A 14895-nucleotide genomic window follows, 5' to 3' on the forward strand; every position below is an offset into this window, starting at 1 on the left:
ACCCCTGCGTTCTGTCCCCGGCGGCGATGCGGCCACGCCGCGGGTGCGAGGCGAGCTGGAGCCCAGGAGCGCCCCCACTCGGCCCCGCGTGGCAGCGGCGCCATTCACCCCCCCCCCCCTTCCCCCCTTCCCCCCGTGACGTCTTCGGCCGGTCTCCAGGCAACGGCGCCCCCAGCGGCGCGGAGCTGCCGGCTGGCCGGGGCGGCCATGGCGCTGCCGCTCCTGCCCGGGGCCTTCTGCCACCGGAACGTGAGTGACAGCGGAGGAGAAGTCCCTTCCTCTCCCTTGCCTCGGTGTCGGGGCTGCCGTGGGGATGGCGTCGGTGTCCGTTGGCCTGGCCGCCCACCTCAAGCCAGGCCTGAGAGGTGGCGGGGCGGAGCAAGATGGCGCTTTGACTGCCGGTGGGGCTGGCAGGAGGGGCCGAGCCGCAGGTGTCCTCTGCGGAGTCGGCCCCGGCGGCGGAGAGCAAGCGCCGAAGCCTTTTCCTGCCCTTCTTACCCGGCAGGTGGAAGGACGAATGCTGTTAGGCGTACAGGCTTCCTCCGGTCTTACCTTGGGAGTGGAAGTTCATTGCAGCTGGGGTGGGACTGAGGGATCTGACAGTTGCTGTGGGGCAGTGTGAGGTCTTGTGGCGTCTCTGACGAAGCAAAACGAGAAGGGGCAGATACCGCTCTAAATAAACCAAAAACCCTTTGCAGAGGCAGGAGGCTGGAGTGGTGATGTGGGAAATGCTAGGGATGCCAGTGTGTTTTTTTCAGAGCTGCCAGTGCTATTAAATACTGATGGCAGTCTGTGAATTTGTAAGATGGTATTTTTATCCTGATCTACAGCAGCAAACAAAAGGGGAGGCTGCCATCACTACCTCATACACGTTCATAAAAGATAGCTAGAAATTTCCTGAATACAATCTGAAAAGGCATGGGAGATAAGGAGGGACGTGGGCATGGCACTGTAGCTGGTGCCTTTAGGAGGCAGATGAAGCAGTCTTAATTTCTTAATAATGTTAAAATATCTGAAAGGGAATCTGTTTCACACTATGAACATGTAGCTGTAAGAGCCCTTATTTCTGCATTGTGTCTGCTTGGGTTCTTTGCTATCTCCTAAGTCTAGTCCACTATATAAGGAAGTGTATAGAAGGTCGTAATATAATGCAGGTACAATTTGCAAGTGATTTGTCAAGACACATGTGTTAATGTCAACGGTATCATCAGTGGCAGTTCCCTCAAATATGAGGCTTCTACATGCTGTTAGCAACTCTGGAGTCTACTTTATGAGCTATGAATCCTTTTGCATTAAGTGTGGTCCACTGTAAAACCTCTGGCAGCTCTATAAAATAATGTCAAGAGAGATAAACACAATTGTAGCTACCTGGGTGCTGACACAGGGAACATGAAGTTGCATAGAAGTTTGTGGACTCCTCAGCCTTGATGTGTCAACACTTCACAGTTATGTGCACACACAGAACCTCTTGCAGGAGAAGCCCATCTTGCAAGGATCTTTTGGACAATTTCTTCCCTAAAACAACAGGCTGGGTGCCATTTTTATAGAAAAACAAAACAAGGCTATATCAGCAGCATTGAAATAGGTGTGTGCTATTGGTATCTGCCAGGTGGAAGCAAAATAGCTCTTCTCAATGCTATCCATAACTTTGTTGTTCTCCAAATTTTAGTGCAACTTAATTGGTAGGGATTGGGGTCTGATGGAGTGAGTTGTCTCCAGAGCTCCACAGGACCTGTGAGGAGGCTTTGTGATAGACATGGTGCCTCCTCTTTCAGAGAATAGGCACAGTATTTGGCTTCACATGCTTGGGAAGAGTTAACATATAGAGCATGCTGAGCACTCCATGCTGAAGTGCATATAGTGCCTATATGTGCTGTGAGAACTAAAGCTGTGAAAACCAAGTTACAATTACCATGAGACAGCATTGTAAATCTGTGGTTATACTGTTGTTAGGGCTCCACATTTCTCTTTTTGACAGTCCTTGAGATAGTGGTGTTAATACTGGTACCTTTCTTGACAAGCAATTCAGATCTCCACTTAGAGTGGACTGTTAGATTTAATCTTATTTTCATGTAGTTCCACAAATGAGAGGCTAGAAAGATCATATTGAAATGAAATATGGTAAATTTCTTTTCAATTTATCTGTAAATAAATTGAAAAGAAATAAAGAATTTTCACCTGTTAGTACTGTAAGCATTGCCATCAGTGCCTCTTGCTGCACAGAAACAACAGTGGCAAAACATCCCCTGAAGGATGAGCAGATGACAGGGAGTTGCTGTTCCTGTCAGCCCTTGGTTTATAATTATGGGTATTAATTCAACTCTTACCACTGTTCAGACTACTGCTACAATATTCTCTGCTTCTAATGCTTCCATTTTCCTTATATCTAGACCCATGAAAGGCAGTAGAAGAGGAGTATGTAGGTGTTTTGTCTACTTTGAAAGTGTTTATGAAGTCAGCTGGGCTATCTCCGCAAAACCAGAGCTTTAGGGTAGTTAGGGGCATGGAGTCCAGCTTCAGGGCAGTGCTGGCAAATGGGAAGAAATTTTCTCACAGCAATTAAATCTCTGGATCTAGGGGTCACTGTCCCTTGTATTACCCCTCCATTATGATTATTATTACTTCTAGCTCACTCTACCAGGAATGCTTACTTCCTCTCCATCCAGGAGCAGAAATGCTTCCTCTTTATTCTGGGAGCAAGGGCAGTGAGGCAGGGCAGTTTGCAGCCATCCGTGGTGCTGGCAGTGCAAAAGGCAGCAGCCACTAGCTGTTATTCACTATTCACACCCCCATCTCCTGCAACTGTAACTGACTGGTGGGATCAGTAACTGTAACCGATTGGGTTTTGGCAACATCAGCCAGAGTGGTGCTGCTGCTGTGCTGGTTAGCTGGGACGAAATCTTGCTGTTTGTGCATCACAGCTAATTCCACTGGAGGGAAACATGGAGAGCTGATAGCACTTTAAAAACAGTGATTCTTGCAGTAAAGTAAGGTAGTGTTTCGTTTGCACTGAATGAAGTGCAAGAATGAAAGGGACAGGCACAGCACAAGCAGTGACATGTTTGATGTGTGGTTTGTTGGGCTAGAGAAGAATGACAGCTGACAGAAGGTGTCAGGAGCATAAAATATTTACTTTATATCTACAAAGACAGTAAAAGGAGCTGCTCCTATTTCCCCAAATCTCTTTAAAATCAAAATTACAGTAGTTTGTGTACACATGAATCCAACCATCACACAAGCCCTCTTCACCTCCTTTAAAACTCCTGTTCCTTGAAGAGAAGTCCACAGACAGTGTCTGCCATGTTGGCATGTGGGTGATCAGGAGACCTAACGATAGAGCAAGATGTTATTTGGAGCACAGATTAGTCTATATCTGTGCATGGCCTTTCTCTCCAGGGGGCTGGCTCATGAGCAGAAGCCAGACCTTTCCCCTTTGATGAGGCTGGGGGGACCAGAGACCGTGCTGGGAGAGCTGCTGCTTCTCTGTCCCAACAGCGTTAGAGCAGTGCCTTTGTCTGCCCCTCTGCAGTGGTAGGATGTTCTCGCACATGATTTACCTTACATTGAAGAGTTTATATTCATTTCTTTATTTTCACAAACAGATAGTAACATGTAAGTTGCAGCTTTGAAAATTTTGCTACTCTTGCATACCCTTGAAAAGGGGAATTCCTTCCCCAGAAGCCAATGTTTAAGAGCCATGGGGAAACCTAGGTAGTGTGGCTTCTTCCTGCAGAACCCAACCAATATAAAAATTGTGCAACAATGAGATTTTCAGTTTTGGCTATACAAATTTTATATGTGTCACTTGTTTGCGAGGACATAAGGTCACAGATCTTGATAACTGTATTTAATCCTGCATGTGGTGGACATGTTGCATGTAATAGGTTTGCTCTGTTACTCCAAGAAAAAGATCGTGCGCTCGTAGTCTGGACTGTGTTAGGGATGACACTGGTTGCAATGCAACAGCATCGTTGCTTTCTTTGTTAGTGTTTCTACTCTATCTTCTCAAAAGCAACTGCCTCTTCTGAAACCAGATTGATATTCTTGCCTCGTATCATCAGTTAATGGAGAGGACCACCTATGTGCATGGGTCAGATTTACCAGGTGATGGCTGACCAGTGTATTTTCTTGCCTGAGGTTTGAAATCCATGCAACAACATGCATGGTATTCCTTGGAAATTTCAGAGGGAAAATACAGTCTTGAGAGTATCAGTTTCTGTTGTAAATTTAGTGGGGCAGCAGAAATTCCACACCTTCGTTTTTCCATGCAGGAGTTTGCAATTGCCCTCAACTGTGCTATTGCTGCTGTCTCTGTGTTTCCCAGCTTGACTATTTTCTGCTGCTCTAGCACCAAACTCGGACATGAGTTTTTCTTGACGGAGCTCTTACCAACCTTTTTAAGTAAGCCTTTCTGCTGTGTCTTCCCTTCCTCTTTCCTGACTTCTTTCCTCAACCCTTGCCACTACCTCCTACCACTCAGCCCCACTCCCCCACATCTCTGTTCACAACCCCCAAACCCGTATTTTCCTGTATCTGCCTGTCAAGGTTGCATCCTTTATATCTATCTGTTGTCTTCTCTCAGGCTGCGCCAGCTCAGGCTGTAAGAGCAAGCTAATAGAATTATGGTATCATGCAGCTGTTTAGGTTGGAAGGGACCTTTAGAGGTCATTAAGTCCATCTCCCCTGCAGTGAGCAGGGACATCTTCACCTACATCAGGTTGCTTAGAGCCCATCCAACCTGACCTTGAATGTTTCCGAGGATGGGGCTTCTGTCACCTCTCTGGAAAACCTGTTCCAGTGTTTTCCGCCTTCCCTGTGAAAAAAAGTCTTTGTTATAGTCAGTCTAAATCCACACTTTTTCAGTTTAAAACCATTATCCCTTGTCCTGTTGGTACAAACCCTATTAAAAGGTATGTCCCCATCTTTCTTATAAGCCCCCTTACTGTATTGAAAGGCCACAGTAGGGTCTCCCTGCAGCCTTCTCTTTTCCAGGCTGAACAACCACAACCCTCTCAGCCTGTCCACATCAGAGTAGTGTTCCATATCTCTTATCATTTCTGTGGCCTTCCAGCAGTTCCATGTCTTTTTTTAACTGATCCAGGCTCTTAGTGTTGATATACCTCAATCTGAGATGTGTTAGAGGAGAACCAGAGTTACTGGGAACAATGTCTTAAAGTATTCTTCCTTTTACAGTACCACATAACCTATGAACATTCTGAAACCTGCAGCAAGCCAGAGATGAAAAAGGAATTGAAAACTGGTCAACTGAGTTTGGCTGGCACAGTGTGCAGCATTTGCATGTATTTCCATTGCTCAGCTGAAGCAGCCAGGAGACTGTATCAGCAGCCCAGAGTAGTTCAGAAACACAATGGCTCATCCTGATACAAGACTTGAGCAGGACCTCCACAGTGCAGCAGTTGTTCTCAAGGTGGGAATTAAAAATGGATACAAGGAAGAGAACCAGACTGCTACTAGCAACTTCTGCCATAACTCCCTATGGGACTTGGTTAAAAACACATAGCTCCTGAGACAGTCTGTGTCACAGGACTTTCTCATCACTTCATCTGCTATGGTGAGAGATTTCCAGTTATGTTTGGTTCAGATGAGATGTGCAGCTCCCTGATGAGTTTGCTGTGACTGTATCAAAGAGCAAGATGAAGAGAGCAAGAGGCAGTGTTCCCCAAGGACTGCAGTGGCTGAGTTTGCAAAGCCAATGGCTGCAATCATAGAATCCTGACCTTTGCATTAGTTGCTATTGAATATATCCTCAATATTTATTTCAGGCTCACCGCACGGAAAATGGCCAGCTTTATTCAGCAGATCTACAGCCTGTTCAGTTTAGCTGCATTAGCACAGCAGACACAGTTCTTTCCCTGCACTCTCACAGATTTCTTTTAGAAGTCATTTAATATTACTATAGAGGTAACATGATGTTCTGCCACTATTTTTGGCTGGATGTGGTCTGAGTTCATTAGCTGAGCCTTCCCAAATGTCATTTTTCTCTTTTGTGATCTTCAGTTATAATCACTCTTTGTCTTACTTTTTTTTTATAGTTGTTTATTTTGGTGGTGGGTTTTTTTTTTGTCCTTTTATTTTTTTTTTTTAAGAAATGACTGTACAGACTTCTAGAAGAGATTATTTTGCTTATGGATTTAGGTGATTTTCATGGAGAAGGGGCTTATAAGTAATTCTGTGATTAGGAATCTAAAATAGTCTTTCTGTCAACCCCCAAAAAGTTACAAGAATGTCATAAAAGATTCTTAATGGAATTGCAGCTGTTGGGCCATTTATTTTTGATATCAAATTGTGAAGGATATTGTGATTTCATCCCTAAATTCTGGAAAATTTCCAGCAGAAGCAAAGCTGGATTACTTTGATGAACACTGCACCACACTGTAGCTCACCAGAGCTCTGAAACAGATGAACAGCAAATGCTTCTAGAAGAATCTTTTGAGGACATGAAAAGCTTTCCTTTTCTCAGGAAAACTGCCACCTGCACAGTGCTTTAATGATGATGCTTTCTCCCTAACTCATGCTTTAGTAATAGGGGGAAAATAAATATTTGCTGTGCCAAGCAAATGTGTTCTGGAGCACTTTCAGTATAAATCAGATGTTTCTGCCTAGAGATTTCCCTTTTAATACTCATCTTGGCTGTAGTTATTCCACACTGATAAATGCAGAAAGCTCCCTTCTGTTCTGACTTTACCCCTCTCAACTAGCCTTGGCTGCTCAAGGCCTCATCCAACCTGGCCTTGAACACCACCAGGTTGGATGAGGCTTTGAGCAGCCTACTTGAGAGGCATCCCTGCCCATGACCAGGACGTTGGAGTTGATGAGCTCTAAGGTTCCATCCAGCTTAAGCCATGCTGTGATTCTAGTATTATGCTGTACCAAGGAACAGACTTGTTAGAAATGAAATAGAAGAAGAAAGGGCAGCTCAGTAGTGCACAAAGGAAAGGGAGAAAATAATCTCCAGTGCAGATGTGATTGCCAGACTCCATCAGTGCCCATTTGTTCCAGCATCCTGTACCAGGACAGTGCCTGTGCTCACTTCTTGATGGAGGGGTGGATGATGATAGGAAGATCTGCTCCTAATGCCTAAATATCAGTGCTTACAGTGTGTGTTGAAGCATAATATCACAGCTCAAAAAAAAAAAAAAAAAAAAGTACTGTCATGAAATATTTTATTTTGGGCATTATTCCTGCAAATATGAAGCTTTTTAGAAAAATCTTGTTACATTCTTGGCTTGAGCAATACTATATGGCAGGGGGGCTGTGAGCTAACTAGTTGTTACACAAGCATTTCCTTTCATTGATTTTCTCTTTTATTCAGTAACCCTTGTTCTTGAGTTATAAACATACAGTTCAGAAGTACTTCTTTTTTTCCTTTGTATTATTCTTTAAGCTATGGTGCTTGCCACATGTCCTTTTATTGACCTCTATTCAAAGCCTTCACAAAACATTGCTTACCTTTGAAATATCTTCTCTGGGGAAGTGCATCCATACCCCCCCCCCCAGTTGCTACTGTCCCCAGAATGTGAACCTTACCTCATTTTGCAGTGACTATTTCAAAGGGTGCTGGCTTGCCCAACTTTTGTTAACCTAAGCAATATATGGCCATTGATTATAATGGTATTAAAAATAGTAATTTGTAAAAATAGCAAGTCATTTCTTGTTCTTCATATTACTGTCCTTGCAAAAGTGGAATGCAAAAGTATTTTAAGGAAATGTTCAGCTAAAGTAGTGATTGAGCTGTTGGTGTCAAGGGCAGCTCTCTGTCCTGTGTCTTTAGATTTAGAGCACTGCAAGGCAGGTGAGTGGTTTGGATTGTAACCTTCAGTATGCAGCAGTTTGTACATAAGAGCATAAAAGTTATGAGCCATGAGGGTAGTTAGCTGCTTTTCAGACTCCTTGCTCTCTTTCATATTGGCAGAATGAAATAACTACTTGGTTGCTTTCAGGTTTTGCTGCTTCATTGCTTGCGTTCATTCCCAGGACTGCTGTGCTGAGCCTGTGTTATATTATCTTGGAGCACTTGAATAATAAAAAATGGGTATTTGTACCATTTTTTAACATTAATATTAGTGACATAGAATTGTCTACACCTTTTGGGTGAGTAGTGATTTAAATATACACGTGTGATATTCCCCAGATGTAGTGGAGGGAGGCAGTTTTGGCCTTCTGCTGTTTTACTAACATGGGTACTCCAGTGCTGCCTATGAAAAATTTTGCTGTCCCACCCGGAAACCCAGGGCCTTCTCTGTGCTCATCCATAATGTCAGTTCCTCCCCTTTCTGCCTCATCTTCCCTCATGTTCACCCATCCCAGGCTGAGGGATGGCACAGCTGTGGTAGTCTCCCTCTCTTACTCAAAGTGCCAGGGTGCAGTTACCCAGTGGCCTGTCTCTGCCTTCCCAGACAAAGTGTTTGGAGGATTTGAGAGGGCAAGGAAGGAAGGAATAGCAGAGTGAGAAGAGCTAACAAGTCAGAATTGCCACTTATGGGAGGAAGGGTTAGTGGAGCTTTCTGTTGGCTTTTTCTCTTTCCCTGTCCTCCTGCATGACACAGATGTGTCATTAGGTCGTTGCTGCCCAGCTCACACTGGCTGCCTGTGTTCAAGGGAACTGGCCAACAAAGCAGGCAGATCATTAGGAAGGACATTCCCACAAGGAAGACTCGTGTTCACATGAGGTCAGGGGCTTTTCTGCATCACTTACAGACCAGCTGCAGCTCCAGCCAAGAAATGCAAGTAGGGAAGATGTGTGTCTTTGCAGTTGGTTGTGCAGGTCTTTTTCAAGCATGCTGTTTTTAATTGTATGAAAAAAATAGTGATAGTATAAAGAAATTACTACAGAGACCTTCTTTTGGAATAAGCCCAGATGGAATGAGTATTTTATCTTTTGATCCAGATCCAACTTCCCAAAATTTAAGTGCATTCACCAGTTCAGAGCTATTTATTGTAAACTCAGAGATGAAGTGTAAATAAGATCTTTGACATATGGGATAAGAGCAGGTATTTCTGAACTGGTTTCCATTTGTCCTCTGGAGATCCATAGAAAAGGCTTTTCCTGTCTACCTTTTGCAGCAGTTCTCCTGGGTGACTTGCTTTTTTTCTACTACATGCCTCAATCCTTGTTGCAGGGAAGAAAGTGGGGAGGAAACAGCCACTATCATCCTGTCTCTCAGACTGGGTAAATTACTGGAATGTGTTTCCCTTTTTGTGTGAGGTTGGCAAATTGACCACTAAAATATGTCACTTCACTTGCAGCATTCCAGTTGTTACAGACTTTTCAGACTCTATATTAAAAGTAATTATAGAGAAACTTTCAAGTGATTAATCTCCCTTGCCCTGATAGCTAACTTTTCTCGATATAAAAACATAACCATTTTTTTTCCCCTCTTCCAACCTTTTGACAGATAGGGAAAGAAAAGTTCCACAAGTCACAGCACTGGGGTTACTGCAATAATGTTGCTATGCTGATTGGAGAAAATAAGCCTGGAATAGGAGGTGAACCATTACCTGGTCAGAACTTGAAACCTAAATACAGTGTGTTTCCTGAAGGAATGGGAAGTGATGCTCCTGCCTGGGTAGCTTTTGACAAGCAGGTATGTAGAAACCTGTATCTGTATGTTTTTTTATGAATTGCTACAATATGACAAAGATGGTATAAAAGTAAAATCAGGAAGATATATCAGATTATTTTGTACATGCAAAAAAGCTTCTAGATGGACAGAGAGAGTGGTAACATCTATTTTTCCATCATATTGGTATAGTGGACAATTAATATAAACATTTATCATGCCGTAGAGCAACATATAAAAATATTTCTATTTTGGGGTACATCTCCTACAGGATATAATAAAAGTAAGGGAGTGGTTGACATATTTCTTTTTAGTGAGAATGGTGACAGAATGTAAGGTAGACTGCATTACTGGAGAAAGCATGCATGGGCACTGGGGAACCATTAACTTTACTGGAATGCTGTAGGCTTGGAATTCACTTATGCCATCATGTTTGCTTGCTGAAAGTCCTGTTCAATTTTGTGTGACCTATTTTATATGTAATGGAGGTAGATTGTATCCATTATAGAGAGAGGGATTTAATTTATTTTTTTAAATTATTTTGCAAGAATGTAGTGAGACCTTTAAATTGAAAGTGTTATCAAACCCCTGTAATATATAATGATAGGAATGTTGTAGCATACTATCTTTGCTTTCCACATTTAAATTTCTGTTAAACTCGCCATAGTGATATTTTATTTCTAAATAAAATCAGAGAAGAAAAACGATTCAGAAAAAGAAATCATTCAGCAGATCACATAAATGTTGCATGACTAAATCATTACAGTATTTAAATATTGGGAAGAGTGGCTAGTCTCACAATTTTTTCTTAAAAGAAGAACCATGCACCTTCAGCAAGTTTGCTGACGACACCAAACTGTGTGGTGCAGCTGGCAGGCTGGAGGGAAGGGATGCCATCCAGAGGGACCTTGGCAGGCTGGAGAGGTGGGGCCAAGCCAGCCTCATGAAGTTCAACAAAACCAAGTGCAAGGTCCTACATCTAGGTCAGGGCAATCCCAAGCATTGATATAGGCTGGGCAGTGGCTTGAGAACAGCCCTGAAGAAAAGGACTTCAGGGTACTGGTGGATGAGAAGCTCAATGTCAGCCACCAGTGTGCACTTGCAGTCCAGAAAGCAAGTTGTATCTTGGGTTGCATCAGGAGAAGTGTGGCCAGCAGGTCGAGGGAGGTGATTCTCCCTTCCTACACCACTCCAGTGAGACCCCATCTGGAGTACTGTGTCCAGTTCTGGAGTCCCTATTACGGGAAAGATATGGATGTGCTGAAATGTCTCCAGAGAAGGGCCACAAGGTTGATCAGAGGGAGACACTGAGGGAGTTGGGGTTATTCAGTCTGAAGAAGAGAAGGCTCCAAGGAGACCTTTTTGTGGCCTTCCAGTATCTGAAGGGGGTCTACAGGAAAGCTGGGGAGGGACTTTTTAGGACGTTGGGTAGTGATAGGACTAGGGCAATGGAGCAAAACTAGAAGTGGGTAGATTCAGATTGGATGTTGGAAGAAGTTTTTCACCATGAGGGTGGTGAGACACTGGAACAGGTTGCCCAGGGAGGTAGTGGAAGCCTCATTCCTGGAGGTTTTTAAGGCCAGGCTGGATGTGGCTGTGAGCAACCTGATCTAGTGGGAGGCATCCCTGCCCATGGCAGGGAGTGTTGGAACTGGATGATCTTAGAGGTCCCTTCCAACTCTGACAATTCTCTGATTTTGTAATTGCAGTACAATTGCACATTCATCTCTTTGGCAGAACTGAAATGCTACAAGAAAATGTAAGGCATGAACAGGTACACCTGATTTCATTTAGCATTGCCTCTGAAATCCCAAGTATTGCTTACATAGTTTTCAGCAGTGTGTTCAAGTATGAATTGGTATAACATACCAGCCAGTCTTGCAGTTGTTTTATCTGTACTCTTCTTACATCAAGGAGATGTGCATTGGCTTCTCAGGGCCATATGTAAGTTAACAGGACTTGGACACAAGTTTATGAAAAAAATGTGGTCAGGTAGGAGGCAGCAGGGACCTGCCACTGAGCATCAGGCACTGAACTTGGCAGGTGAGATGAGCTAGCTGGCCTTTTCTCTATTCAGTGTATTCCTCCATATGGCAATATGGGACAGGAGTCTGCAGGTTCAGAATTGGCCTCTGGAGGGCTCATTTGTTTGTATTAATTGCAGACTTTTCAAGGGTACTACCCAAGTAATTTAGCTTCCCTAGTTAAGAGCCCAGGATGCAGGTATGTCCTTCAGTGCTGCAGTTTGTGATGCAGCAGAATGGACTACATGAGAAATGGCTTCAGCAGATGTTTAACTTTTCAAATATAGTCTGCTTACTTACCATTTTTTTGTTGGTATCTAACTTTCAGCAGTACTATAGCAGTTGGAGGAAGGACAGGCATGAAGAGTCATTATTAAGTAGGCTGAGAAATATTTTTTGCAGTTTCATATGCTTAATAGAAAGCAGGTGTAAATTCAATTTCTTCTGTGATTAAATAGACACACAAGGCTTCCTGGTCTTGAAATGATGTTTATAATTTGATAACTTCATGTACCAGGGAAACTTGTGCCAACTTTACAGCATGCCACAGAGTTTATTCAATATTTATTACATTTGGTTTTCATAGGTAACATTTAACTTTTCAAAGAGTGGGATGGGAATTTTGCACACAGCAATGTACTACAGATGAGACATGGTTTAGGAAGTGTTACATTTCAGGTATTTTAAAAATTAACTTTGCTTTAAAATGAAAAGTAAGTCATCTTCTTTTCAATTCCTTCCTGCTTCTCACCTTTCTTGAATCATCTGTTTTGGTTTGCAAAATTGCAGTTGGCTGCTGCCTATATTTCAGTCATACACTAGCATGTTGATAAGCATATCAAGCAGATAAAGTTTCAGTGCAAAAGAACTTGCACATATTCCTCAAATGGAGTAAACCAGGACATAGGTATATGCTCAGTGAAAGAAAACAGTGCTGAGAGTGCCCTCAGCACAAGAAAGCCATGGACTTGATGGAAAGGGTCAAGAGGAATGCCACAAAAATGATGAGAGGGCTGGAGGATCTCTCTTATGAAGACAGGCTGAGAAAGTTGCAGTTGTTCAGCCTGGAGAAGAGATCAGCTTCTTGTCAGCTGAACCCTAGGATGTTCATCATAGTTCCATCATAGTACCTCTTAAGTTCCCTGGAGTATTCAAGAGATTTCAACAGAGCTGCTGGTCCTTACAAAGTAGTAGTTGGAGGCCAGGAAGGATACCTTGGTCACCCACAATGGCACTATACCCTAATGTTTAGACAAATGGAAGGAAGAAGAGATGCTGAAGGATAACATAGTTGTTTTGTGTTGGCTCTGTTGTATGCCAGATCTTTTACCCAGTGTTTGTGTTTGATACATGAAACAGTGAAATCCATAATTAAAAATGACATGTAGGCAGAATGATTTTTAACTTATTTTCAGCTATTTAGTCTGTAGGTTGCTCAGAAACTTGTATGTTGTACTACTTAAATCATAACTGACAGTGTCTAGATTCTTTTGTGTGAGGATTCAATGCAATCAGGTTAACAGGCAATGGTTATCTCCTTCACTTCTAATTTGCATTTTATTTCTGTAATGGTGGTGGGTCACAGTGCAGGACAGCAGCTGCCAAAAATATGTCTGTCATAGTGTTTGATGCATGCTCAACATCAGTGGGATCTTAGCCTTTGAAATAGTTTTCCTCATCTTGCACTTAACCTGCCTGAGAGAAAGGAGAGCAACCTATTGAGAAGTCTGACTAGGACACAGGGCAGCTGTTCTTGTGTACTCCTGAGCAAGCTGCTAGCTTTCTTTCTCCAGATGTAGAAGAAGAGGTTGTGTTTACATGTTAGGGTGCTTTAAAATCTGTCATCAGTATTCGGGAAAGTATTTTGAGGCTCTCACAGGCATGTGCTAAAGGAATACAGACGATTAACCAATCTGTGCTGTCATATAGGGATCTTGGACAGCTTACTAGATTTCAAATATTTTCAAGCTGTGGTCTGCCAGATGCTCATTGAAACGCAGGGAACAGCTAAGTTGTCTGCTTTTTCCCAATGCTTCAGTTTGTGTCATGAATCAAAAATAAAGGTAGTTTAATTTATTAAATAGAACCATGGTGAAAAATGAAGCATGAATTATCACTGATTTGGATCCAAATGTATTGTAGGGGCAGGATGGAAAGCTGCTTTAATTAATGCCTTCCTGCACAAACGTACCACAGCAAGCATCCTGGTAAATAATGCGCTACTAAGTAGGTGTTCCTTTGCACTTAAACTTTGTCCTGGTGATTAAAGGCCTAAATGACACCAAGAAGTGCAAAACCTGTGTAATGGCTGGCTGAGTTTCAGCTGGGATCTCCTGACATAAAGGCCACTGTAGTAAACCACTGACCACTTCACGTATGAGGGGTTTTTAACTTGCATTATTGCTCTTGCAAGAGACCATGAATCCCAGTTGGTGTACTCCCTGAGATTTCCCCACTAGCTGAATTACAGAACCAGGTAAGTTCTGAAATGCCAACATTGCACAGTTTTAAATGACTCCTGAAAAATGTCATTTCTCACTGACAGTCTGCAGTACTATTCATCAGACAGTGTGCAAGATCTGCTTAAAAAGAATGCTTCTTTCCACTTACCTCAATGGTAAAGCCACTACTGTCATAATGCACTTCATTTTCCAGGAATTCACTGAATAGCAGTTTAAAATTTACTTCAGGACCTGGGCTGCTCATTGCATTATCAGAAGTGCTTTGTTCAGAAGACAGTCCAGGCAGTCTGCTGACAGTTTTATATTTGATTTATTTCTTTACTTTAGAGTTCCATCTCTGCTTAGATGTTTTGATAATAAAAATGCCGTACAAAAACTTTCAAATTTATGTGATTTAATATGGATTTCTGTTCTTACATTTCTGAGAAATAAATCTACCTCCTGAAATCTATACCTTTAGTTACTTATATTCTATAGAGGTTTATTTTTGACATATTTTGCAAAACCATTGGAGATTTTGCTGCTTTATACTTATTTATTGTTTTTAATAGGTATTGTCTTTTGATGCCTATTTTGAGGAAGAAGTGCCTGAAAAAAATCAGGAGCTATATAGAATCAGACATTGTAAAATATACTTCTACCTTGAAGATGATACAATTCAAGTGATTGAACCCCAAGTGACAAATAGTGGCATAAATCAAGGTATCTATTTTTTATAGTACTCTTTTTTTTTTTTTTTTGTCCTTTTATATCTGTCTTCAGTACAGTCTTAGTCCATTCCAAAGGCTACATAATGTGACTTCTTGTAGTTAAAATGGGATGTAAGTG

At 42.4% G+C, this 14895-nt stretch overlaps 1 protein-coding gene across 1 annotated transcript in view; it reads left to right on the forward strand.

The window, feature by feature from the left end:
* Positions 1-207: 207 nt before the first annotated feature.
* The window catches only part of EFHC2 (EF-hand domain containing 2), a 64931-nt gene continuing 50243 nt past the window's right edge, over positions 208-14895 (forward strand). The window contains exons 1-3 of the mRNA XM_054388113.1: positions 208-249; positions 9417-9605; positions 14619-14769. Of these exons, the coding sequence (XP_054244088.1) occupies positions 208-249; positions 9417-9605; positions 14619-14769 (382 nt within the window). The remainder of the gene's footprint in view (positions 250-9416; positions 9606-14618; positions 14770-14895) is intronic.

The sequence above is a fragment of the Indicator indicator genome, chromosome 1 (assembly GCF_027791375.1).
Source record: "Indicator indicator isolate 239-I01 chromosome 1, UM_Iind_1.1, whole genome shotgun sequence".
Taxonomy (NCBI): domain Eukaryota; kingdom Metazoa; phylum Chordata; class Aves; order Piciformes; family Indicatoridae; genus Indicator; species Indicator indicator.